Source organism: Podarcis raffonei, chromosome 10 (assembly GCF_027172205.1).
Source record: "Podarcis raffonei isolate rPodRaf1 chromosome 10, rPodRaf1.pri, whole genome shotgun sequence".
Classification (NCBI taxonomy): Eukaryota; Metazoa; Chordata; class Lepidosauria; order Squamata; family Lacertidae; genus Podarcis; species Podarcis raffonei.
Window position 1 is genome coordinate 46,050,959 of NC_070611.1, and position 27,993 is coordinate 46,078,951.

Genomic DNA, 27,993 nt, shown 5'->3' on the forward strand with positions numbered 1-27,993 from the left:
TTATTCTGACATTTCAGAAATGGAGCAGGCAGGTTAAACTAAACCACTCCTTGTGATACAGTTACAGAGGTACCTCTGGATGTGAACGGGATCCATTCCAGAGCCCCGTTCGCATCCAGAAGCGAACGCAACCCGTGTCTGCTCCGGTCGCGATTTGCTGCTTTTGCGCATGCACATGACGTCATTTTGACCATCTGCACATGTGCGAGCGGCAAAACCTGGAAGTAATGCGCTCCGTTACTTCCGGGTCACCGCAGCGCGCAACCCAAAAATACTTATCCCGAAGCTACTTCAACCTGAGGTATGACTGTATTTTGGTCTTTAATGCGCAGAGAATTCTCTCTTGTGTTAATCAGCACCTTTTCTGGGTATACTATAATTGAGTATTGGTTAAATGGATGCCTCAGTGCCTACTGATCCAGAGATTCCCCCCCCCAAAAAAAAAAATCTTTGTGAACACAGCAGTTAAGCTTCAGCGGTGGAGATGAGGAGGAGAGGGCAGGAACTAAATTACATGATGATGCTTGCCTGACAAATGTTTGAGGTCTGAGTAGAGAAACCAACTGCTTTACTATTTTGGGTGAATGAGGTTAGCTGTTGCTGCAAGCAGCTTCATGAAGGAATCCATCCATCTGTCAATGTGCACAGCCGTGAGTGAGGCTCAGTACTCCCTAGCTCCTTACAATGTGTATGTACATACACCCCTTCTTGGGAGAGGGAAGGCCTTTTTCTTTATGAATCCAGTGTTAATGAAACTGGCTGGTAGCTGAGAGTAAGGCTACACGAGCGTCTTTGTGCAACCTATTCTGACGAGTCCCTTCCTGAGGATTATACAGCTCTCCAGAGGCCTGAGGGACATTTTGGACTTGGGATTTTCTTCAGCATGTTGGACAAAACCAAAACCCTCCAGCCTGCTTATGGTGGGATTGTGCCATTTGCAGAGATTGTGTCAAAGGAACAAAAGAATGTAAGCTTGAGTCAGGATTCTTACCACAGCCTGCGGGAAGGTTCGTAAGCTCCTTCTATTTTCCTATTTTCCTGTGACCGTTCTTAATGGTTTGCATGTTGAATCTCTTACGTTCTTCCAGTATATCATAGATCTTTCCAATGAATTAGTTTGTGCTGGTAGTGTTACTTACTTGGATGTGTTTCAGCTTCTCTTGGAAGCTGCTGCTTGTTCCATTTTATGAAGGTCTCTTGTAAGCAAGGGTATGAATCATTCTGTTACAAATTTAATTGGTTTTTACAGCAAATGTGGGAGACTTTAGTCTTCAGCAGGCCTCAGTGTCTCGGTAGCACATGTAGTTGTGGTACAGAGTGCTTATGAGGGACAGAAAAAGGATATAATTTGGTTATGAATATTCATGTAGTGCAGTATCAATATTTGATCCATGTTCTTGAACAGTTATTTGGCAGGGGGAATTAAGGTATGAGACATCCAAGAAATGAATATTATTGTAAGCAGGGGGGTTGTAGGAGATTTGTTTGAAGAACAGACAGTATTGGGGCAGGGAAGGAGATGTGAGGAAATTGAGGCAGTCAGCAGAAGGGTTCCTGTTAGCAGAAATAATGAAGGTGTCTGTAATAAAGTCTAGCATGCCATTATATGGAAAGGCTGAAGGTGAATTTATGGGCAGGTGTAACCAATGAAGTGCCCTCCAGTTGTTGATGGACTAAAACTCCCATGGTCCCTGACCTTTGGCTGTGCTGGCTGGGATCGACAGAAGAGAAATTCCAACAACATCTGGAGAATACCATATTTACTGCCCTGGAATAAGGAAATTGTGTTTAAGACGAGGAAACAGTACTTTAAGCATCTCCAACATTCACAAAAGTTTAAAAACTATAAACTAGGTGTTTTCCGGTATCATTTTAGACTGCTTTACCACATATGTTAAAATATGAGCTTGTGCTTAGAAAAAAATATCTAATTGAAATGTAAAATGAGCATCAGTTTCTTTAAGGAAGTCTGCTTTCTCTGAGCATTGTGTATCTTCTCTAGCAAGATGAATGGGAACATGTTTCACACATGGCAGTTGTAAACTAGAGATTTTTTTAAAAATGTACATGCCTCTGAGTTGGTGCAGGCATTTATTGAATTGAAATACTTTATTGTCACTTGTACAACTTGTACACAGTGGGATTACACGAGCACCACCCCCCTCAGCTCTCTTAGTCTTAATTCCCCTTGTTTACTGACGCACATCCACCAAACCCGAAAGTCAGTTGCCCTGTTGTTATCTTTTCATTCAGCAGCCTAACAGCCCATGGATAGAAGCTATTCTTTACCCTGTTGGTGTGACTAATCATGCTTCTATATCTTCTGCCTGAGGGCAGGAGATCAAGAAATTGCTGGTCAGGGTATGAGTCATCCCTGAGAATTTTCCTCACTCTCCTGAGGCAACGTTCTTCCGCTATTTCATCCAGCGGATTCACGGGACAGCCCATAATATATTGTGCTGTATTCACCACCTTCTGTAGGCACTTCCTATCAGTTGATGTCAAACCAGCATACCACACCATGATGCAGTGTGAAAGGACAATTTCTATTGTTGTCCGGTAGAAGGAGATCATCAAATGTTGATTGACACCGTTCTTTTGCAATACTCTGAGGAGATGGAGTCTCCATTGGGCTTTCTTAACCACCTGGGTTGTATTTATTTTCCAAGTAAGGTCTTCAGTGAGATAAACTCCTAGGAATTTAAAGGAAGAGACTCTCTCCACACAGCCCTGCCTGATGTACGGCAGGGCTAGTTCCCCTCTCTTCCTCCGAAAGTCCAACACCATCTCCTTTGTCTTGCTGATATTAAGGTGCAAGTTGTTCCTTAGGCACCATGTAGATATTTTTGGGACCTCCCCTCTATACGCTGATTCGTCTCCACCTGTTATTAAACCCATTATGGTGGTGTCACCTGCAAACTTAATAATTGCAGTAGACGGGTCAGATGATACACAATCGTATGTATACAATGAATACAGGTAGGGACTTAGCACACATCCCTGTGGTGATTTATGGATTGGAACCAACCAACACCTTAAGTTTATAATCTGAACCCACCTGATAAAAGGCTGCCTACTTACATTTTTGCCAATTATCTCTCTTAACTGTTCCCCAAAGCGAAACTGTCATTTGAAACTGTCATTCAAATCTGTTGGGTAAGTGCATCTTTTCCTTCTCCCAACTCCCACACAAAGGGATGTAAAGATGCTTACTGTTTGGTGAAGCTGCTTCTTTTGGAAACATGTAAGTCCAGAATCCTTTCTATAAAGCAAGTCTACATTGCCAGGATCTGTCGGAGACATGTAGGTAAATTCAAAACATTGCCAGCCAAGGCAATCAGTGAGTTACCAGCCCTGTGGGATGTAAGTAGAAGATTTGGGAAAAGACCACAACAGGAATGGGAGCTGGAATTTGTGTTCAAGATGCAGAGAGCAAATATGTAGCAGAAGTGTGGTATCAGGTTGTGACTGGTTCTTGAAGGAAGTAAAAGCAGGTATGTTTTTTGAATATTTGTTGATGGGGTCATTTGCTTTTTGTGTAGTGTTCCAAAATTCTAGGATACTCAGAAGGATGCTGGACATGACAAAAGGCAGGGTTCAGCTGTACCAGGCAGTTGGGATACTTTTGACAAAGTAAAGTATTCACACGGAAACAGGCTTGAGCAGCAGCCAGTAACCTTCTCTTGTTAATGCAAGGCTCAGGGGGGTGGGGGGGATAGGAAGCTAAAAAAGAGATATTGCAAGTGGAAGTGCAGCTTACAGTCAGGTTTTTGAAGAATCAGCATGAAAGACTGACCTTATGGGGTGGGATTCCTGCCAGAGCTTATACTCCAATTCTGGATAGCTCCCAGACAAAGCATATACTCTGGAATTTATTCAAGCCCAGTATGGTCCAGCTGCATGCCATTTGACTTATTTGTTTTAACTTGCAATCCTATTATACCAGCTGTGCTTGTGTAATGTATTTGGAAAGGCAGAGCTCTGTGGAAATACATTGCACTGCACTCTAGCAGTTACTGCTACTCTGTCTATGCTCTAAGACCAAGCACTCCAGCTTGCCCATCTTGGCTCAGAGACTTCTAGCATTAACACTTCCATATAGTGCCTCTATTCAGATGTATTTGGTGTTTGTGTTTTAGCCTATCATGCTTTAGCCTCTCTGTACTGCTATAACGTGCCCCTTCTGACTCTCATCCTGTGCCTGCCTGTCTTGCTGGCCTTACACTTGGAATGGGTAGCATTTCAGAGAAAACAACATTGAAGGTCCTTGCTTTCAACATCCTACCTAGCAGCCTAAATTTCACTTCCAGGGCCTCATGTTTACATTTCCTCACTTCATTGGTATCACAGCCACTAACTCCTCTCACAAACTATCAGGCTATCTAGACAATGTGCAGCACCCACAATTTTGTGTCGGGCGAACAAGGCAGTCTGCACACCCATCACACACCCAGCTATGCATGCCCCCAATTATCAAACCAGCCACTATTAGTATTCCCTCTAGGGCAGGCATGTCCAACTCCCAAGAGACTGCGATCTGCTCACAGTATAAAAAGACTGGCTGTGATCTACCCATTCTCATTGCCAGAAGTTTGTTGTGTGTGTGTGTTTTGGAACACTATGGCGATCGACCAGGGACACCCCCCCCCCGCGATCGACCGGTCGGACATGCCTGCTGTCGGGGATATCCTTCGCACTGAAGGCTGAAACTTTCAGCTGGGTCCTTTTTTTAACCTATGAAGTGTAATTCATTTAATATAAACTGAAATCTACGTACATTGAATTTGATCTAAAACTTAAGCTTACCTTTTTTTATTTGAAGCTGACTCACCCACTAGCTAGGTTTCTGCCATGTGGAATTCTATATTAGTGGTTAGGATTTAGTCTAGTTCTCTTGCATACGGTAATACCTCTATTGCAAGCCTTTTCGTTTGTGAACTTTGTCAGCATTCTAGTCTTGCTGTGACAGCTGAAATGGCAAACAATGGTTAGTGCTTGCCCTCCAACCCAGAAATGGAAACTCATTTCAAACCAAATTTCAGATTTTGGTTTAATGGGAAAGTGTTGTCTGATGAAGCTAAGCAAATAATTATTCAGTTATCGCTCCCATGTATAGTGGAGGCCACAACTTGAATGAACGCTTTTCTTCTTCTTTATGGGTTCTGATTAATTAGGATAATTTGCTAACCTCTACTGCACTGTTAGGGCCAGTCCCAAGCACTGAGCTACTTTCATAGTGGTCCATTTGTGCTATAATGCATATCATACTTCAAATTGTTACTGTTGCATTATGTCTAGGTATAAGGGCTTTGTTCAGAATTTCTCTAATATTTTGATTTTCAGAGGAAAGTAACTCTATTGTTCTGTAGTGTATAGTCCCAAGTTACTGGTCCCTGCCAGACTGAAAGGCACTGCCACTGTGTGCTCATTTTGAACATACATTCAGCTAGTAAGCACCATGCACTAATCAGGTGGTTTTCTTCTCTTGTTGTCTGCCTTTTCCTTAGTAAAGATGGCACATTTCAGCTTTTATAAATGAGGGTCATTATGACACAGTTTAAAAACATACTGCATAAATATATCAAATATTCAAACAGGAAAACTGAAACTAATGAACATGTAAGAGCTGGATGTGGAATTACAGGAAGAAAGGCTCCCTCTGAATAGTTAACTTAGGATGTTACAAGAAATTAGGTGATAAGGAAGTTTGGAAGAGTATAGATACCTGAAGCAGCTGCTTTCTGTTCAAACTTTTTGGATACATTTGATATGTTCGCTCTCCTAGTTTACCAGACTGCTCCTATGAGCCACAGCTGTTACCTTAGACCAGGCATGGCCAAACTTGGCCCTCCAGCTGTTTTGGGACTATAATTCCCATCATCCCTGACCACTGGTCCTGTTATCTAGGGATGATGGGAGTTGTAGTCCCAAAATAGCTGGTGGGCCAAATTTGGCCATGCCTGCCTTAGACCTAGTGGCAACTGTCTGAGGCACACTTGCTTTGCATACTGCGATCTAAGTTTGTTTTCTAAAATGGTCATTGAATTTATAGATTTAGAAATTTGGCAGCCAAAAAGAACCCACATGGAGTTGTCTTCTCTTAGTAGACCCATTTAAAATTATAGACTAACTTAGGTCTTGTCCATTAATATCAACAGGCCTACTCAGGAATATGACTAACATTGATTATAGCCCTTTGTGCTTTAAACACTTTTATTGGTTCCATACCAAGAGGACAATGTGTCTAAGAATGTTTTTGGATGCTTGTCCATGATTACAGTGCAGTGGCCCAGTATTAATGTGTATGTTCAAGGCGTGTGTGTATTTATATTGGCAATATTGCATTCATTTCAGATGGAGAGGTCAAAATAGAAAAGATTTCATTATAAGGGCTTTTTTTCATTCCAGTCAGCTAACTTGAATAAAATAGGGAGGGGCAGGTAAGTCTCGCCCCCATAATTGATCACATGATGTGGTGCAGGCGCACCATTGAGCTTTGACTTGATGATTTGAGAAGTGTGCAAGCCCAAATTAAGGATTCACAGTTGCTGTTCAGAGTGATACTTTGAAGCCTAACCTTGTATAAAAGTAAGATTTCTATTTCCTTCACAATAGATTTATTAACTTCCACAAGCTTTGTCGTATTCTGTTATTGCAGCAACATCAAATGCAAATGATCAGCAGAAAAATATTAATTTATTTTAAATGATTTCTAGGCCACCCCCAGGACAGTGTCCTCTGGGTGGCTTGCAAAATTAAAACAAAAGGAACTGTATGTCTCTTGAAGTTGCTGAACTACTGAGTGTGTTCTTGCTATACTAATTAGTGTCAGTTCAAATAGATCAAAGCATCTCTTCAAGACAAAGGTATTATTTATTTTGGGGAAGTGTAAAGGTAAAGGTAAAGGTAAAGGTACCCCTGCCCGTACGGGCTAGTTGTGTCCGACTCTGGGGTTGCGTGCCCATCTCGCTTAAGAGGCCGGGGGCCAGCGCTCTCTGGAGACACTTCCGGGTCACGTGGCCAGTGTGACGAAGCTGCTCTGGCGAGCCTGCACCAGCACAGCACACGGAAACGCCGTTTACCTTCCCACTAGAAAGCGGTCCCTATTTATCTACTTGCACTTAAGAGTGCTTTCGAACTGCTAGGTGGGCAGAAGCTGGGACCGAACAACGGGAGCCCCTTAGGGAAGTGTACATTTAGCTAAAACCAACTTACATGTTTTAAATTTATATTCTGCCTTTTCCCCAAGGAGCTGAAGGTGGCATGCAAGGTCTTCTTTTCCCTTTCTACTTTTTCCCTCACAACAATTGTGTGAGGTAGGTTTGGCTGAGAGAGAGCAGCTGGCCCACTATGGGCTTCATGATTGAGTGGGCGTTTGAATCTCAACTTCTAGTCTTAGTCCAGAATTTTACCCACTTAACCATATTAGCAGTATAGATCAGGTGTATGGAATCTTGGGCCCATGGGCCAAATGCATCCCTCTTGACGTGGCCCTTGGGACTCTGCCCTGGCCAAACACCCTCATTGGTCCCGCTCCACACCCTTCTCTAGTGATTTTACTTTGCTGGAACGTGTCATTGAACTCAACTCTTTCTGGCCAGGATGGAGACAGATGTTTTTGTGTGGCCATGCCCACCACTGGCACGTGGCCCTTGGAATGTTTGCCATAATGTGGCCCTCTGAATGGAAAAGGTTTCCTACCCTTGGCATAAACAAATATCCTAGGCCACAGTGCTAAATAAAGTTCTGAAGAATCTACAGATTACCCAGAACAGTGTTTCTGAAACAGTTGACCTGGATCAGCCGGGGGGTCTCAGTGCCACTGGATGAAACAAACAAGTAATTTTTTGGGGGTAGGGTTACGGTACAAGTTGAGTCTGAAAGGAGAAGAAATTGTAGGAGATAGGTAAAATACTTTGAGATGGACGTAGGGATGGGAAGGGGGGGGACAAAAGAAAAAAACATTCTCCTACTCTGAATCAGACTTTGGATCGGCAAACTTTGCCCCAAATGTAGAGGTTGTACCTAATCTCCAGAGCAGATGTCTGTACTGAGCTTAAGGAAAGCTGAGCTATAGAACTCCTTGCTACAAGGAAAGTGCCATGGCAAAGAATTTAGCAGTATCCAGAGATGGATTAGATAGCATGATGTCAGTAACGGCCAGCTGATTGTACCAAAGTCTTCTTCCGTTGTGTGATGATGCACCTCAGGAATTTCCAGCCATCTCAGGTTTTGCCTTGAGGGTAGAAAGCTTTATAATTCCTGATCTATCATTTTAAAACTCAGTATGACACACAGTCAACAAAATCATATAACTCATTAGTCACACTAATGACTTGAGTGTTGGAATTCCTTTCCCTTATCAAAGGGAATAATTTTCTTTGGAGATAGAATAAGGCAAATGGGACCTACATTTTTTAAAAATAGAATATCTTTTTGTATTTTTGCACTTTCACTCAAGCTTGATGATATCCCCCTCTTTTTTGTGGATAGTATAGTTTTGACTACATAATAAGGATCAAAAACTTGAGTTTTAGGGAACTTTCTCCCAGGTTCTCCTCTTTAGAATCTTTTTTGTTTTACCATTAGTAAAAGAGTCCCTTATGACTAGATTGGCTTCAAGGGAAAGAGCAAAATAGGCTGTTGAAAATGGATGAAAATATATTCAAGATTTTTCTCAAATTCTAAATGTTATTGGGGAGAAGGATCTGGGATGAAGGCTGTTGAAGTGCATCTGTTTTCCTTGATGCTTTTGAATTGTGTGTCTCTCGTCTATTTGCAAGGGACTGTGGTTGTATTCAGCAGCACTGTAAGAATGTGAACAGATGCCTGGTCTGCTTACTGGCAGCTGTCTTAGCAATCTTTCAGAAGTAAAAACTGTTTTGTTTCTCAGGAAGATTTCTGGGAGCTTGGAAATGCAAATATTAAATCACTGTGGTTTGAGGTGGAGAAGATTTCCTTCCATCAACTGGAACTGAGTAAAATGCAGTTAAAGGAACTGATTCTGTTTTCTACATTTCATATCTGCTTTTGTAAGCCACCCCTTTATAGCCCAAAGGGAAGTAGTTAAATTTTTCTCAGCATTTTTGCATTGGTATAATCCCTTGACATGAATATAAATAGGGTGTCTTGCCCCGAGTGTCTCCTAAAGATATTACAGAGTAAATCAGCAAGTTCTCCTCTTCCTTACTGTGGTTGCCAAGGAAGCTGTAAAGAAACTCCTGGCATTTTGCAGCAGCAGTAGTTCCTGCACTCAAGTAAAAGCAGGAATGGATTGTGAGATGTAGTAAAGCAAACCGTTTTCTTTAAGTTTTGTCCTATGCTTAAGATTGATGAGCTCTTCAAGAGTTCATACACATCGTATACACTGTAAAATTGAAATGAGTGCCAGTTCTTCCCCTTATTCCAGTTGCTACACTGTAATACAAATTATTGCTGATCTTCTTCCAGCTGATGGAATACACAGCCATGACTCTTTAGATGGTGTGTACAATCTGCTTCACTTAAATGTTTATGAACTATATAATCTGCCAAAGTGCATAGACAGTTCACATTCCCCCTCAGCCTTCAGTGGATTAAAGTATTATTCTCTAGAATGGCATCATGTTTCATGTACAAGGCAAAAGCTTGCTCTAAATAAGTTTGTGAGCACCTCCAATCTAAGATCGAAGCTCATATGTTTGCTAGAAGAAAGCATTGCAATTCAGGGAAGATTTTAATGTGTGATGTTGTATTGTGTTTTTACTGTTTTTTGTTGGAAGCTGCCCAGAGTGGCTGGGGCAGTCAGATGAGTGACATATAAATAAATAAATAAATAGTTGTTGTAGTAATAGTAGTAGTAGTAGTAGTAGTAGTAGTAGTAGTAGTGCATAACTCTGGGTCTCTGCCGCATTCTATTCTTTTTGGACCTGGCAAACAATATTTCATGAATCCATTTAAAAGCTGGTTAGCACTTTGAGCTTTCAGCAATTTCACTGTAAGCTCCTTAATTTTTATTTCTTAATGGTCTCACACTTGCAACCAAATACCTTCTATGCTGAGTTTTGTGAGCACTCATGATTCAGAAGGGAATATGAACATTTCATATGAGTTGGTTGCTTGCTGTCAGGTCACCATAGCAAGAAAGGAATATAACCTTTTCAAATAAAGTTCAGTTTAATTGGGGGTGGGAGGGTGGTTTTGAGCTCTTTAAATGGCTTATTTGCATTGGTAGCTTAGCAGTTAGTGCTGAATTGAAATTGATGTTAGCATCCATCTGTCTTGAGAAATAATGGAGTGTGCCTCTGGGGGTGAAGTCAAACCATTGTGTTAGCAGCACCAAGTGACCACCTTAGGGTGCAAGCCTGGGCAGTGTGTATGGAGGTCCTGGGCTGCCCAGACAACAACCACACACCCCCTGGCCTCGCTGATGGTGGTCCAAAGGAAAGCAGTGCAATATGTTTGGCACCACCTTGGCTGCAGGAGTTGCCAGAAGAAAGCATATAAGGCACCATCCAATTGTCTTAGGGACTCCAGTCTGGATTTGTGTAGGGTTTCCTCCTTAGCTTTTTCTTCTCCTGAAAAACAGTGGAGGTTTAGGATCAGTTTTTCTTCTCCTAGATGGGCTTCCTTCCCAGCTTGACAAGCCCCAGCTACCTCTTGAGGTGAAATAACGTTGCATTTATTTATTATATTTTAAATGTTACAAATTTACAAAACATAAATAAAATTATCACAATTGCACAGTGTATAAACAGAATGGGTAATACTGTAGTCTTAATAGAATTTGATCACCAAAGGGCAGTGACTACTTAATTTAACATGCTGAGGGTCACTTCTCGCTCTGTGCTGCTGCTGCTGCTGCTCCTTCTCCTCCTCCTCCTTCATCCTCCTCTGCATTTGCCTTGGCTGCCACCTCCTCGTCCTCTTCTGTCATTTGTGGAGAGGCCCACTGACACTTCCTTAGAGCAGGAGAGAGGAGTTGGGGTCGCCCACTGCAGTGGTGGCCAGAGGGTTCACGCTCAGGTTCACCCCGCAAGCCTGAAGTGACACTGCCTGCTTTAGAGAGTTCCAAGTGGGGGCGGGGGTTATAGGCTTAGTTTAGAAACGCTTTCAGTTAGCTGCTGAAAAGGATGTGGAAGGGAAATGGTTCAGACCTGCTATCAGATGCAAAAGCACTCAGTGCAGGATATAAACTCTTGTGTGGCCTGCTGGTGATGCAGGCAATTGGAAAGAGTGGGAAGTGGGGATGTGGGCCGGATGCAAGATGGATTGTTACCTAGAAGCTTAAAGTAGCAGGAACTGGTAGCCCCATACCAGTTTACACACATATCAGAGCACAAACAGAATTTTGAGTTGGGGCAGTGTTTATAAACTTCAACAATGCAAATATTTTAAAACAATGTTTTAAAAGAAAGTGGGTTTTGGAAAGCTAGCATTAGACTCGTTTCAGCTTTAACGATTTTAGATGAGTTGTTACATTCTCTTCAACATGAAAGCGTATGCTACTTGACAGCAGCTTTTCAGCATTACATTCTAGCAGGCTTCTTGAGTAACTACTTTCAGCATACCTTAAGTTCCTCTCGTATACTTTCATCTGGTTACAATGGGTGTTTTCACTTCCGATTCAAACGGTTCATGCAGTACTAATTTGACCCACCCTTCAGTGGCTTCACTTGATTGCTGCACTGTTCTGGCAGTAAGATTGTTTTTAATGCTTTTCTCAAATGAAGGCAATATAGAAATGTGTACTTAATACCTCAAAGATATATACTTGGAGACTAGTCCAGACAAGCTAATGCCATAATAAATGTGTTAATCTTCATAGTACCAGAAGATTCTTTTGTTTTTTCTGCAACACACTAAAACAACTTGCCTCTCTGGAAATTATTTCTGAATGTGTCTATGATGTTCAAAGTTGTTTGATCTATATTTCTTCTAAGGAGACTTGATCCCAGTTTATACTGTAACTTTTTTGCAAACTTTGGCGCTCAGGATATGATACAAACATGCTTGTATGTTGTCATCTTGCAGAATTACTTTAAGTTTACTTGTGTAATACTGGTGTCACTTGAATAGTTAACAAATGATTGCATTGTACTTATGAAAGCAATTTTAAAAAAGTTCTATCTTGCACTTATTTCAATCTTTAGGAAATCAAAACTTGCACAATCATAAAAAGGCCACACAAAAGTTGGGTTTTATATTACCATAACCAGTGTTAGAAAGTGGGATAGAAAAACTAGGAGCCAAATGGCTTCTGGGACCTGGGTTGTGGGCGCCAAAAGAATGTAGTCGCCACTGGGGGGGGTGGAGGGTCGTCAACACTTTTTATTATTTTGATAAGCATGAATTAATGTCATAATGTGTCACATAATGTGTCACATAAGTGACACATTGTTAATATCACACTTTAAACATTTTACATGTTTAATTTGGTGTTTTCAAAACACTATTTATTGTTAAACTCCTTAACATATTGTCTATTCTTAACATATACTTCGAGGCTTCAAAGCACATACATTTCACTAATCCTTGAGTGTCAGCCAGGCGCAAAAAATGGCACCCAGACTTTTTGAGGTGCTCACAAATGGAGAATCTTTAGGTGCAAAATGTTCCTGGTGCCCTGCTAATTTCAAACCCTAACAGCCCAAACAGCTTTAGTTGGTGCTTCTTAACACAGTGTGGAGGACCAGATCAAGAATAATTTTTCAGTTAAATGGGGCAGCTAACTTGTATCAGCACCTTCTATAAGCACATAATTGCAACATGATTTGCATATATATCATATTCATATTGTGTGTATGCATAGCTATGGGTATACTCAGCTTCATTATCTTTGTGCCTATTTCTGCATAGAAAAATGTCTAAAGAGACACATAACATAATACCTTTTCCTGCAGATATGCTACTCAGAATTTATTTCTGTTTTGTTCTCACAATTTCTAGTCTATTTTAATACCACACTATGATTTGTAAGCATACATTGAGAGAGTACGTAAAATATACCTTGTGTCATTAACTATTGGATTGTGAGGATAATTAAAGTACTTTCAGATTCAGAAGAAACTGATCCATGTTATGTGCCCTTCAGTATAAACCTGTAGATGGTTTACGCTGAACCCTTCAAATCCTTAAAAGGATTTTTTCTTGGAATCTCATTTTTTGGAAACAGTGTTGGTACAACCTGTTGGTTGTAAGAAATAGGGACAAGCCATGCAACTGACAGTATAGTTGTTAGTGATAAATTTAGGTGTACATGAATGAAAACTTTGGTAAATGTGAATTTCTGCATTTTACTGGATCAGAGTCTGTTTGTGTGGTCCCTGTGTTTTTATGCTTTCATTATTTGCAAAGGACTGTGGTGCTGCAGGAGTTGTTGAGCAACAGGCCCTGTTTTCATACTCTGTGGATTTTTTTATCAACCTGCTAAAATGCATTGTAACTTCCTCTCCCCGCTGTCTACAGCAGTATACGGAAACCTTGCTGCCTGAGGCCACTTCTGCAATTGCAAGAGTTAAGAATTGGGTGGGGATGACAGGGCTTCTCTCCTACACACTAATGTTCTGGAGCTAAAAGAAAATGAAGAGAAAAATATGCTCTGCATTGTGGCATGTCACAGTAACCTGTTCCGCACTTAATTCTTTGTCTGCCTCATTGCAGTGCTACAGTTGAAGCTCCAGCAGCGACGAACACGCGAGGAGCTGGTTAGCCAAGGGATCATGCCTCGTAAGTATAACTTGTTTAAACTTCTTCTTTCTCTTTGAATACACAATGTCTTTTTTTGAGATGAGAGAGAGCTTTGAGACATCTGCCCTTCCAAGATCCATTCCACTTCAGTCCCCATGTACGGTGTGTGGAGCCTTGTGCCATTTTTAATTTCTAGGACTGGTACCCTAGCATCTATTTTCTGGAAGTTGGTTGCTGCACAGAGTAAGATGTGACTGTATTACTTGATAAAGAAGGACTTACGGGAAGATGTTGCCATGCTAGAAACATGTGAAACACTGGGTGCATGGTAGTCATTTTCTTAGCATGCTTCCTGCCATTGAGCTGGGAGTGTGGTTGCACACATGCTTAGTAGTACCCTGGCTATAAAATGTTCATTCAACAAAGATTTTTTCTGCATTTGCTACTGTTTAGAATTTCACTGTAGCCTTTAGACAGCAGGTTTTGTTGCATGGTGACAAGTGCTGCAAGAGCTTGTTCATTAGGTGTGGCTCAAGTCAATGATGAAACAAATATATGCAGGGCTAAGGAACGCTTTGAAAATAACTTTTTAGTGTATGAAAAGTTATGATCAAATAGACAAATGCATCAGGAGAAGTAACATGAGGGCTGGTAGAAAAGCAGTTGAATTATTTTTACATGCTCTGTAGTGTATTTGCCTTGAAGTCTTTACAAAGGTGTTGGCTCTGCTAAGAATTGTGCAAGCATCGGCTCAGTGTACCAATATCATGTTGCTGTTTTGCTACAAGAGTACTAGACGACTCATTTTGGGTTAGAAGAATTTTCTTTCTTCCTGTTATAAGCAGCATCCAGATATATCAACATTTTATTTTGCAAGTCCTAGCTGTTGCAGTAACAACTGGGACTTTATGTGAAGCTGGCCTATAAACATTTTTGTCTCTTGATTAGTTGGAAGTACACAGTTGTTTCTGGGGGAAGTTCCTGGCTCTCTAAAAGCTGAAAAGCAAATAAAGAGGAGTTTGGAGGGCCCTGTCTTACACATATATTTTCCTATATCTCGATACTAGTAAATTATTCCGTTCACTTTAGGTTTCTGTTCTTCATGTTCAGACATATGATTTTAGTTGCCATGTTTATAAAATTTGTCAAATTCTAAAAAATTGTTCCACGATTCTCTGCTTTGTTTGTGGCTTTCGTGAGCAAAGGGGTTTCAAACAGAACCCCAGTGTAAAGGGTGCTCTAACAGACTCCCCAGTGCCTCATGCTGACTTGCTCAGCATCTTTAATTTCAGTATTGACAACCGTAGTAAAATGTGCAGCAACAATTGCATGTTGAATGACTGTTTTCCAAGTGACTTTCTTTATAATGGATTTGATAAGTTTTCGGATACGTTTGAAGTGTTACAGCAGCTAATTGGGCTATTTCCGGTGCTGCCTCTGTAGTTCCAATAGGCAGGAGTCTGGATTCTGTATGCATGCTGGCTTGCTTTGTGGACAATGGCACTAGATGTAAACAAATTTAAGAGCAATCAGGTGTTTTGAATAGGTGTATTATAGGCAGAAAACTAATATAAAACTTGATCTTTTCAGTATAAACGGACATATTTTGCAAGCAGATTAGTGAATGTTATTCCTCTAGTGCAGAGAGAGTCTAAAAAACCTGTCAAGAATAGATTGATAGCAAATAAAACAAAATACCATTAGTTGAAAATGTATTATTGCAAAACTAGGGTTAGCTCACCTTTCCCTTTCTTCACTGCCATCCTCATGTCTCATTTGTGGGCCTGCCATTCAATTTTAAAACACTTCCAGTCAACTAACCATCAGTTTTACTTTATTTATTGATAAGTTAAGCTTGCACATGAATAAATTCTAGATTTAGAATGTTAATGGACACTTTTAAATGCTCAGGTATACTCTCCAGGATTATTTTTTTTAAACAGAAAGTAAAACACATACAGCTCTGATACATTGGATAGATCAGAAGAAATATTTGTTCTAGACCAAATAATTATATTGTTGCATTGGGTGGGTGGGTGTTTAAATGGAAGAGAGGGGATGTGGAAGAAAAGAAGTAGGTTTCAGTTCATAGTGTTTTAATAAGATATATCTAATTTTCATTTTAAATGTCAGTGTGCAGCTATTTTTTGTATATTGAAATTTGAGAGATGAAGGTGACCCAGGCCATGTCTGTGAGGAAGCAACTCCAAAGTGCTGGGGATTTCCCTTTCTAGCAGTGGGTGGAGCTGTTGGGGTCCCACAGCCTGCCTGCCTGCCCTTCCCCAGACTATTGTGCTTCAGTGAGAAGCAGCAAGAGGGGCTTCTAGGAACCCAGTACCCATCCTTTTCTGCCTCCCACCCCCAACCCGGTCTCCCCCCCTGGTTGGCCAGGCTTTTGACTGGAGGAGCAGGCAGCAGTATCACCAGTGCCTTCCACCTTGATGACAGCAAGCAAAACCTTGGCTTTAGATCTCTGCCAGGAGTCCACACAACCCTTGTCATCCCTTCCTATGATATGTAGTCATTGCTAGTTCAATGAAGTGCCATATCCATTCAAAATAATTATATTTTATCCCACTGTTCCTTCAGTAAGCTCAAAGCAACGTACATAAATTTATCTTCACCACAACCCTTTAAGGTAGGATAGGCTGAGAAAGTGTAACTGGCTCACAGTCACACAGCGAGCTTTATGGTTGAGTGGAGGTTGATTAAAAACTTTGATTGACTACTTGGGTTCATTAGTTAGTTCTTGTTTCAGTCCTACTTATTTGCATTGTTTTGTGTTTATTGACTACACTTTATCAGGCACAGATCTCTTGGCTGCTAGGGTTTACCTGTAGCATAGATCAGGAATGGGGGTCTTGTGGCCCTCCAGATGCTGGACTACTACTCCCATCATTCCCCATAATTTTTCTTTGGGTGTGTGGGTGTGGGTGTGCATTTCCCCAATCATTGTCATAGATACACAGGGTAAGCATTCTGTGTGGTATGCTGTGATTCAAACTATAAAACACTTCATACTGTACTTTTAATCTATTATTAGTTAAATGCCCATCACTCTGATAATAAGGTATGCATGTAGAGGAAGGGGCTGTAGGGTGTTATGCATCTCTGTATACAGAGGGCCTTGTTAATGGAGGCCAGTCCTCCTGTTGTTATGGTTGGCAGATTGGTTTAGGCCCCAGTACAGTGCTTTATTTTTGGAAACCATTTTGGGATAATGTATAGGGGCACAAGGAGATAGTTGAGATGGAGGCCTGGCTTGTCCCAGTGTTCCAGTGATTCCAGTGACAGGGATGAGGGCCAGGTTTTACCCCCTACCCCCCGTTATGTTCCATAGTGAAACCAGATTAGAAACTTCAGTGATTAAGTGGTATATAAATAGCTTAAATATATGCATACATACTTTGTTCTAATGAAAGCATTGGAGAACTGAACTAGCCCATGTTTGCATAGTTCAGCCCTGATTCTGCATCTTGGTGTGATGTTAAAGTGTGATAAAACCATAGAGATTAACTATTGCTAATCTTAATGGAAATTTAGAATCAAGGCACCTTTGCTGGTTCTAGTATAGAATAGTGGCTGCCGTAATAGTAGAAATGCATAAGTTGTCCTCCATCCTTGCCTCTGTGCACGTTCAGTGTGAATATATTCAGGTATGTTATAATGAGACTCCTTGACCTTGCTTTTGAGGGAAGCCATGCTTGATCCTTCTGGGTTTCTCTTCCAAAAATTGTTTACATAAAACAAGCACATGATAAACAAACAATAAAGGCTTTAATCACCAGAGTGAGAAGGAAGAGGACAGAATTTACATTATGAGGTCTGGTATCTTGCCTTATTAATAGTATGGGCTGACCATAATGCCAGTGTGCAGTTCAGAGAGATTCTAGAAGTTGTTCATTTTAACTTGTCAGTGTTGCAAATTAGAGAAACCACAAAAGGCCAGACGCTTCTGCTTGTTGTGTCCTCCAATCCTATTCATTCAGATTATATGAGTATTTTGTTAAACTTCCTTAATTTAAACAGTTCAGTATGTATAAGGCAAGGCTGAGGGCTGCATATTCTAGATATATAGTTCATTTATGAACTTACTCAGCTTGTGAAAATGCCATGGGAGGAGAGGGATTGCAGTCAAGGACCTGATAGGTCCCATTTTACTCACTTAAATGGATCCTATCTTTGCATTTTTGGGCATTCTTCCTAGAACAGATCTGAGGTCAGAGCAGTTTGTTCCAAAACAGATCTGCATTTGAGGTTGGAGCAGAAAAAAATAGGAAGCTTTTACATTTATTTTTCTCAAGTACACTTAAGCTTGCTTAAATACCCATTCAAAACAACCCATCTCCTTTTAGAATAATGCAAGCTGTTGGCTGTACTTTTACTTCTTATACTTTGTAAACTAGTGGAATTAAAACCACATTGTGTGCCTTCATTAACTTTCTTGGTATGCTAATAGTGAAATATTATTTTGCCCTGAGTAAACTTGTAAAATGTGATGGGCTTTGTCAGACTGGGAGCTAGTAAACCTGCATATACTCTACAGTTCAGCATTTCCTAATGCATTGTGTCTATCTCAAGCAGCTAACTTAAAAGCCCCATTTCTAGATGAAGTTAACATTTTCATTTCTTGAAGGTCAGCATACAGTGGTACCTCGGGTTAAGAACTTAATTCATTCTGGAGGTCCGTTCTTAACCTGAAGCTGTTCTTAACCTGAGGTACCACTTTAGCTAATAGAGCCTCCTGCTGCCGCCGCACTGTGGCGGCATGATTTCTGTTCTCATCCTGAAGCAAAGTTCTTAACCCGAGGTACTATTTCTGGGTTAGCAGAGACTGTAACCTGAAGTGTATGTAACCTGAAGCGCCTGTAACCCAAGGTACCACTGTATATGTCACACACAACTCAACAAGAGTATCAAGGATAAGACCATAGCTCAGTGGCATGTGTTTTATATGCAAGCATCCCAGGCTTATTTCCCAATATCTCCATGTAGGGCTTGGAAAAAGCTGTGTCTGAAATGCTGGAGAGCCTCTACCACCAGCCATTGTAGTTCAAGGATGGGAAACCCTTTTCAGCCCAAGGGCTGCACTGTTTCATGGGCAAAATGGGGCTTTTCCATTTGTACAGCATGACATTCTACATTGCAGCTACATGAAAATCAGAAATTTGAATGTGAACAAGTGTGAAAGGGTACAGCTGTTTTCTAGCTTCTCCAAATGACAGCAAAAAGGGAGGCTGAGAGAGGAATATTAGGTACTGTTGGGCATCCTACTTTCATATTTTGAAATTTTCACATGAATTTGGTTGAGAACTCGTGTCATGTAGTAGTTAATGAGACCAGACCAATCTGGGTTCAAATCCACATTCAGCCATGTAGCTTACTGGACTAGTCACTGTCTCAGCCCAACCCTACTTCACAGGGTTGTTGTGAGAATTAGCTGACAACTCACATTGAGAAGGGCTTGGGGTTGTTTTTTGAGGAATAAAAAATAGTATATCATATAGGCTACAAAACAGAAACTTTGCAACACCATTATTAGCAACTTCATGCTTTTAAATGTAGAATAAAGCAGAAACCGGAATTTTGTCCAGTGGGAACATTGTCTTGATACATTTTTCTTTTAAACTCTAGCTCAGGAGTGGGAAATGTTTGTCCCTAAGGCCCAGTTAGGCCTTCCAGACCTTATCATTTGGCCCACAAGGCTGATATGATCAAGGCATATCCACTTGCCATCATATTAATTAGGCATTTGGCTAATTAAACAGTCTTTGGCTTTTTGTGTATTTTTTTGTTTTTATATTGTAAAACGCCTTGTGATCCTCTCTGATGAAGGGCCGCATAGAAAATGAATGAATGAATGAATGACACCAGACATGTGCCTAGACTTAAAAAGGGGGTTTGCATGCAGACGCCATCTGGAAAGACTTTGCAATGTTTCAAAATGTTGTGTACCACATGGGTCACCTAGTACTATTGTGATGTTAGGGGATTGAGTGGTGTGTGGTCTTCCCCACCTGTTACATGGCGCACAAGGGTGGAGGGATATGAGTCTGGCCTGCTGGCTGGATTCAGTTCCCCACCCCTGCCCTGCCACTTCATGCACTATGTTTTACCTTGATGCCCTAATTGTGAAGCTTACTTAAGTGTTGAGAAAAAGATGCCCAGAACCCATACAGAGAAGAACCATCACTAGAATTGTACCGTACTTGAATTGTGTGTCCACAACTAGCACCACCTCTTATACAAAAGACATTAGGTGTAGTGGCCTCCACAACAGTTTTATATATAAGGCTAAAAAAAGACTACTAGTCTCCCGACATGCTTCAAGTGCAGTTATCTTCCAAGACAGAAATGTCCATATTGTAGAGCATGTTTAATAAAATTATGTGGTGAAACCACAGGAGACATCTGCCCTGTGCCTTCCATTATGCATTTTGCAGGTTGTTGGATACTGTCAACACTTCCAAACCACCAAGCAGGAAGGAAATCCACAGAAATTGATTGTGAAAATATAGCCTTGCAAGCACAGTGGTCTTGTGGTTAGTGCTTTACATAGACCTCTGCCTCTCTCTCCTTGTTGTGAGACAAGCACGATGGAGAGGGCATTGCTGCAGGAACCCCATCCTTGACTCCTTGTGCTGCTCTGTAGTGCCCCTTTGTGATCAGTGTAGGAATGACATTGATGGAACCCTGTCAACAAGAATTTGAAAAGACTATAAAGATTACCTATCTTTTAACTTTACTCACATTTGTCCCTGGCATCAAATGACAATATTTCTTCAAGTTACCAGCTTGGGGTATTGCAGAAATAATGGACTTGTCTTTCATACATGATCCTAAATCATAGTTCAGAGTTATAGCAATGAGCTGCAATGAGTTCTCCCCACTTCTCAGGAGCCATGATGAAGAGTGTAGAAAGCTTTTGGTTCCCGTATTTTTCGTCCCATAGGATGCTCCGTCCCATAGGACGCACCTACTTTTTTTTTGGGGGGGGAAATAAAGGAAAAATTTTTTCCCTTTATTCCCCCCCCCAAAACCAGGTCGGGGAACAGTGGGATGGCAGCACTGCGCCTCCCGGCTGTCCCCCGAGCTTGTGGGGCTGGCCGATGTCTGCCCGGCGCGAGGGGCGCTCTGCTTCAGGGCACCCCACGCACTGGGGGGCAGGCTTGCGGAAACCTGCGCGAAGCACGGGGAGTCCTCCGAAGGGCGCCCCGTGCTCCGCGCTGCAGGCTGCCACCCGCAAGCCTTGCGTGCCCGGGGGGAATTCCCCCCGGTGCGCAAGGCTTGCCGACACATGCGCGAAGCACGGGGCGTCCTCCGAAGGGCGCCCCGTGCTCCGCGCTGCAGGCTGCCGCCCGCAAGCCGTGCGCGCCCGGGGGAACTCCCCCCGGGCATGCAAGGCTTGCGGCTAGCTTCCTGGAGCCTGGAGAGCGAGAGATGTCGGCGCACCGACGCCTCTCGCTCTCCAGGCTTCAGTGAAAGCCTGCATTCGCCCCATAGGACGCACACACATTTCCCCTTCATTTTTGGAGGCGAAAAAGTGCGTCCTATAGGGCGAAAAATACGGTAACCACAGATTGTTGCAATGTCCAAACCTAGATACACTGACTCAATTCACATGTAACACTAAACCAAACAATGTTATATCATTATGAGGATGAACTGTGGCAAACCTTGGCCTCATGTGTTCTCCCCTCCTTCCACAAGGAAGAGATCATAAGCTTCCATGTTAGATTAACCGCAGTTCAGCATTATGTCTGAACCCTTAACTATGGTTTGTTGAAAAAACCCAGCTTCTTAAACTATGAAGATGTCTTGTTTTAAGAAACTGTAATTAAGATCTGAAATTAAGAATTACCGGTAAGTTTGTTGGGTCTGAAATGAAATGGCAAGCTGTGGTCAATCTAAAATGGAAGCAAAGGTATTCTGCCTGAATGCAGCCAGTTTGTATTTTAATCATTAAGCTTGCTCAATAGAATTCCTTCAGGTTTGTGGGATTAGTAAGAAGTTTAACATAGGAAGGAATGTTTCTATTTTGGGATTAGTTAATAACTATGAAAAACTATTGTACAAGTACTTAAAACATATTTTAAAGAGAATTACAACTAGTTAATGTTATCGACTGGTAGGTCAAGGGAGCTCAGAGTAAATATACTGGAGAGAGAGAGTAAATGGTACATTGCTGTAGTCTAGTTGAAGCTGACTTTCTGTTCCATGATGCTAGAATGATTGCAAATCACTTCTTATTTTTGCGACCAATATAGTGGTCAATAAGATGAACAATCTGAACCAGAAATATACAGCATTCAGTTCAATTAGTGTTCTGTGGTTGTATGAAGCTTTTTTAAAAGTGGTGCTATGTTCAGAATGCAGTAGTCCACTTTAACCAAATCCTTGTAGAACACAAAACAGAGCTATCAACAGCTTTAACTTTTTCTGGAAGTGTATTATCTACATTTCATGTATAAACTAATCCATTTGTTCCCATGGCTGGTGATATTTAGTTGGTCATGTTTTCAGCTAAGTTTTGTGTGTGTTTCAAGAGCAGTTAATAAGTAGCAAAAATGAGGAAATGCTATCTAAATGGCTTTTTTTTAATCTGCTAAAAAGGAACATTTCTCTGCCCTGCTTCATTTCCTCACCATTCGAACTAGATGGGAAAGATACTGTAGTTTACTTTAAATGTGAACTACAAAGCTACCCTGCATAACAAATTATGCCAGATTTAATGAACTATGTGTTCCTGACATACAGGGAACTTCAGGATCTTTGGCAAAGAGAGACATTTGTTTTAATACAAGTTTGCCCTGGTGGAACAGGAAGCTGCCTTCTATGGAGTCAGACCATTGGTCCATCTAGGTCCGCATTGTTTACACCAACTGACAGCATCTTTCTAGTGTTTCCAATAGAAGACTTTCCCAGCCCTACCTAGAGATATTGGGGATTGAACCCTGGGACCTTCTGCATCCACTGAGCTATGGTACTTCCAGGTTCAGTCACCAAGCCTCAGGGTTACATGTGCCAACAGTTGCAGGAAGTTAGTTTTATATTTGTGATGACTGAGAGTGCTGCAAGAACAAGGATACAGAGGAAGGAAGGGAAGTTATAAAGCATCATTAAGATAAATTGATCTACTCTCTTCTCTCACTCAGAGGTTGCAAATCTAAAGCGCATTTGGGAGAGCTTCAGAAGTTGTTACTTCAATGTCATGCCCTTATCGTGCATCACAAATAGAAGCTATGAGATATACTGTATACGCAAGCCTTTATTTTATTGACTCTCTGGATTGTAGCTAATGCTCCTAATTTTAAAATCAGAGAAGGCACAGGTCTCACTGTTTTGCTGGGGATACTGGCAAGCTACTATAATATCTACAGTGTTTAATATAATTTTCTGTTCATTTTATGGCAAATACTTACCCTTCAAACCTGTGCCATGCTCATGAACAGCCTCTTTGATTGGTTTCACTGTAGTGCAGATCTTCACTTACATCAAGGAGTCTCCAGAGGAATATTTCCCATGCTTTGCTGCAAAACAGGTACATGCAAACTGTTTTCAAAGCGCTGAGTAAAGTGATCTATGTTTATTTTCTCCTTGGAAGGCATTGATTGTTTGGGATCCAGGGTGCTGTCTGAGGACAGATTTGCATATGACACTAAAGCTAAACATGCTTTCAGAAATGGTGTATATTCCTCAAAGCAAAATGAAATGGAACTCTTGATGACAAGAAAAAAAGAATTCTTTTGCAGGTAAAGCTTTTCTATTAGAAAAATAAACAATGTTATGAGTCTGTTATTCAGATACAGCCCAACTGCTTAGCAGTAAGAGTATTTTTGGATTTATGAGCATGTGCGTTTACCCTACCATAAATCAAGTGTAAACCCTATCTGTCACCTGGGGCCACAGGGCTATGGCAACCTTACAGCATTATCATATTGTATACTTACAGTGACCTCAGTTCTGGCTACCAATCCTTTTGTAGACAAAATGACATCATCCATGCACAAGAGGAAGGTTTCAGCAGACTTGGGAGAACCCAAACACTTGTGGGGGGGAAACCCCAAGGTTGAACAAAAATTCCCATCAGCCCCAGCCAGCATGGCCAATGGTTAGAGATGATGGGAGTTGAAGTCCAACAACATCTACAGGGGAACACATTGTAAGCTGTTGTAAGCTCCTATAGATGGGCTTTTATCTACATGAGTAATGATACCATTAAATTACTTTAAAATATTGAATTTATGAGATTAGTGTGTCTCATTCTTGTTGTTTTACCTAGAACAACACTTGAATATACCGACATCTGAATCTTTTAAGAAAAGAGAACATAATAGAAACATACAACTTGCTTCATGGCTTTGAATTGTTTCTCAGCTAGTGCTAAAATAATAACACTAGAGGAATGAAATCTCTTCCAATTTAGCTCCTAAAAAGAGCAGATAATTCTGATTATCTTTCCAGCATCTTCCTTTGTAAAGGCTAGTGGAACTGCTTTGGTTTACCTGCAGTGGCCCTGGTTGTGTTTCAGTTTCTAAATAAGAATAGTCTTAATTGCTGCTGTTAACACTGGGCTTAAATTAAGGTGTAAATAAAAGTCTTGGGTTTCCCCCCTATAGAATATCAGAAGAGCCCTGCTGGATCAGATTAGTGGCCCATCTAGTTCAGCATCCTGTTGTCACAGTGGCCAACCTATGGGAAGACCACAGTCAGGATCAGAGGGCAACAGTACTCTCCCCACTTGCAATTCCCAGCAGCTGATATTTGGAGGCATACTGCCTCTGAAAACACAGCCTGGGCCATGAGCCTACCACTGAAATACTCAGAGAAAGTCCTGTTCCAAGTACAGTGGTACCTCCGGTTGCGGATGGGATCTGTTCCGGAGGTCCAGTCGGATCCCAAGGTTTCTGCAACCTGAGGACCGCTTCTGCGCATGCGTGCGGCGAAACCCGATCAAATACTTCCAGGTTTGCCGCTTTTGCATCCTGAAGTTTACGTAATCAGAGGTACTACTGTACCTCCTTCTCACTTCATCAGATCAAACAGGGATACATTGGTGGCGGCGGCACCAATGTTACTTGAAAGGGCCCCACTTTAAGTTGTACTGTTAGAATCTGTTCCTTTTCAAGTAAGTTTTTAATTATCTTGATTATCAGTAAGTGTGATAGTATGGTTAGGTTTGGCAACTACTCTGGATTAGAATCAATTTTCAGACTGTTTGCTTGCCAGCACCTTAATGGATGTCCTTTAAGGATCTTTCAAATCTTCAAAATATAGCAAAGGTAGGGTATGGAAAGGAATATTGGTCTATGGCTACTTTTCTGTGTCATGTTGCTGATGCATAGAGGTTGGAGTGAGTGAAGTTCTTGGTGCCTGTGCAGTTACGCCTCTAAGACTGGCTATATACAGATTGTTACATGGAACCTAGGGGTTTGCAGAGGTGACTCTGCAACCTCTTTAAATGCTTTCTTTATACATTGCAGTCCTTGAGGGACTGGGTGCTGTCTTGCTCCATTCCTCCTTGATAGTGGCTAGAATAAGTGAACAGCTGGGTGCATACACAGCACACATTTAATATGTATATTCTACCTAATTGGCAGTACTATATCCCTTGCTCTTATTTTTATGAAGTTTTGATCATTTTGGGGCAGATTCTCTCCTCCATATTGGGAAATAAAGGGTTGTGTTCAATGTACTGTTTAAGTAAACATTCTCTCAGCAATATAACATGGAATGTTCTCCTCTTCACCTCCCCTGTGCACCCCCCTACCAAAATATCCTTTTCATGAGTTCCTGCAACCCTCTGGAGCAGATTTGGGTGGGAGAGGGGGAAATTCTGTTGTACAAGCAGAAATCCTTGCACTGATGAGCTGTAGTAGTTGAATACCGCCCCAAAGCATTGAATTACGGTGGAATGGAATAAGCCCGGAACAATGGTGGGCTTTGAACTGGATCTGCAAAGGCTGTCTTGTGGACCATATCTTGATATTAGTCTTACGGCTTTCAGCAATGATTTCTTTTATGTTTCCATGTTTTTCACAATCCTGAGGGATGGAAGTCTTTTAAAAATGAAAAGCTGAAAATGACAGTCTATTTCTCTAGAGTGTGGGTTACTGCAGTTCATAAACTTGGCTACTTATAGCTACACAATATATTAAGGCCATGCTAGAAAAGGTCGATCTCCTAACTGACATGGTAGAGTTGTTTGACAGTTCTGGGCCATTTGTTATGTACTTTTTATGTAGCCAAGAAAAATGTACACTGTTTGGTTAGTTTGGATGGAGCCTGATAATACATACTATACCAGTGATCTTTGGTTTCTTCCAAGAGAATCATGTGGGAGAAGTAGAGACTTGTTCCCTTCAGCGTTTTCAGAGGTCAAGAATGGAATTCTTTTCTTTGCATTACTGCCAGCATTGGGATGAAGCACAAGCCAAGTGTTTTTCATAGAAATACCTGTGAGAATGAGAATTTCCCTTTGGGGGGATTCAATTGAAAGATAACAGGCTTCTTAGTTACTCCTTTTCATAACAACAACAACAACAACAACAACAACAAACAAACAATAGAATTTCATCACTCAGAATACTAAAAAAGACTTTTGTTGGGATGTGGCGCTGTGGGTTAAACCACAGAGCCTAGGACTTGCCGATCAGAAGGTCGGCGGTTCGAATCCCCGCGATGGGGTGAGCTCCCATTGCTCAGTCCCTGCTCCTGCCAACCTAGCAGTTCGAAAGCACATCAGAGTGCAAGTAGATAAATAGGTACCGCTCTAGCAGGAAGGTAAACGGTGTTTCTGTGCGCTGTTCTGGTTCGCCAGAAGCGTCTTAGTCATGGTGGCCACATGACCCGGAAGCCGTACGCCGGCTCCCTCGGCCAATAAAGCGAGATGAGCGCCGCAACCCCAGAGTTGACCACGACTGGACCTAATGGTCAGGGGTCCCTTTACCTTTAACTACTTCTAGATAAATAGCAGGAAAGCTCCTCTTACTGGTTGTCTTGCTATGGATCACAAAGGTATCATAGGCGTCTTGGCACTGGTTACTACTCTACTGTAGGTGATCGGACTTTTCTTTAAACAGGTTGCTGTTGCCACCACCAGATTACCCTTATACCTTGTATTTCTGAATACCTTTGAGACTGAGGGAGCACATAGTGGAAAGCATTCTTTCAGGAGCTTTTTCTCAGTTACCCTATCCTTACACAGCTACAGCACTATTAAGAAGCCTCTCAAAGATGTGTGTGCTGTAAAAAGCATCCTGCATCTACATTTGCTGACAATGTTTTTACTAGAGGTCTGCTGTGCTCCACACAAAGTTATTTGGTCTTCCATGTTTGTACACACACACAAAATCAGAATAGAGGGACCACCTTAAAAGCAGAATTCAGTTAACAAAAACCCTTTGACATGTTGTGTTAAGGACTTCCCATGTCCACTCAAGCTCCAAAATGCCAGGAAATTGCAGCTATTAAGGACCACACCTTTAACAGATGCATTATTTAGGCAGCATTGGTGTGGTATCATTTTCTGTGATTGGTTCCAGCATGACCACTAACCTGGAGCTGAATGGCTTCTGGTGGTAGATTGGAGGACCTAAGTCCCAGATTTTTCTGTTCACTGTAATAGACCCATGGATTCTATGCAACTGAAGCTACCATTCCACATTACAAGTACTCAGCTGGCAACCAGCACTCTACCACAATGTGCTGAGAAAAGATTTTTTGGCAGACAGCAGTCCTATTAGTCCTAGCCAATGTGAGCTTACTGGAATCTGGCAGAGAAAAAGCCCTGCCAAAGGATTCTTCCAAGGCTTGTACAGTGCTCAGCAGCAGTTGATCAGTGTCCTAAAATAGGGTCTCTCTTGGCAGTTCTTCAGTGGCGAGAAAAGATGGGGAAGGTGTTCATTCTTTACGTTACTCCTTAGATTCTCTACCACTTTTGCATTGGTAGACAAGTGTGCTTGACCTGTCTTCCATGCTCTGGTCTGCACGTGGACCTGCTGTAAATGATCAGATCCTAATGTATGTGGCTGTGTGTAATGTTGGTGTTGACATGTCAGACTTCATGCATCTTGCATGCTCAGTTCTACTTGTGCCGAAATTTTCAGCTACATTGAGACTTCTTTGGTGAAGTCATATTATCCCTTCATCAAATCTTTCTTGTTCATGTGCCTTCTGTGAGGAACAATGTGGGGTTGCATTTATTTAAGTGATTTATATAAACCTAGAGTGCCTCTAAGCAATTTGTAAAAATGGCTACTTCCTCAGCTGGCTTAGGTTGACAGCATACCAGGGTGTGAATTTAAAATGACAGAGGTAAGGTTT

General features: G+C 41.5%; 1 protein-coding gene across 2 annotated transcripts in view; it reads left to right on the forward strand.

Annotated features, from left to right (window-relative positions):
- The first annotated feature begins 866 nt into the window (after positions 1-866).
- Positions 867-27,993, forward strand: part of MRTFA (myocardin related transcription factor A) — a 42,846-nt gene continuing 15,719 nt past the window's right edge. Inside the window, exons 1-2 of one of the 2 annotated variants that reach the window (XM_053407245.1) lie at positions 867-1,007; positions 13,642-13,707. In XM_053407245.1, coding sequence (XP_053263220.1) covers positions 884-1,007; positions 13,642-13,707 — 190 coding nt within the window. In that variant the 5' untranslated portion in view covers positions 867-883. The remainder of the gene's footprint in view (positions 1,008-13,641; positions 13,708-27,993) is intronic. The other variant, XM_053407246.1, reaches the window with a different exon arrangement.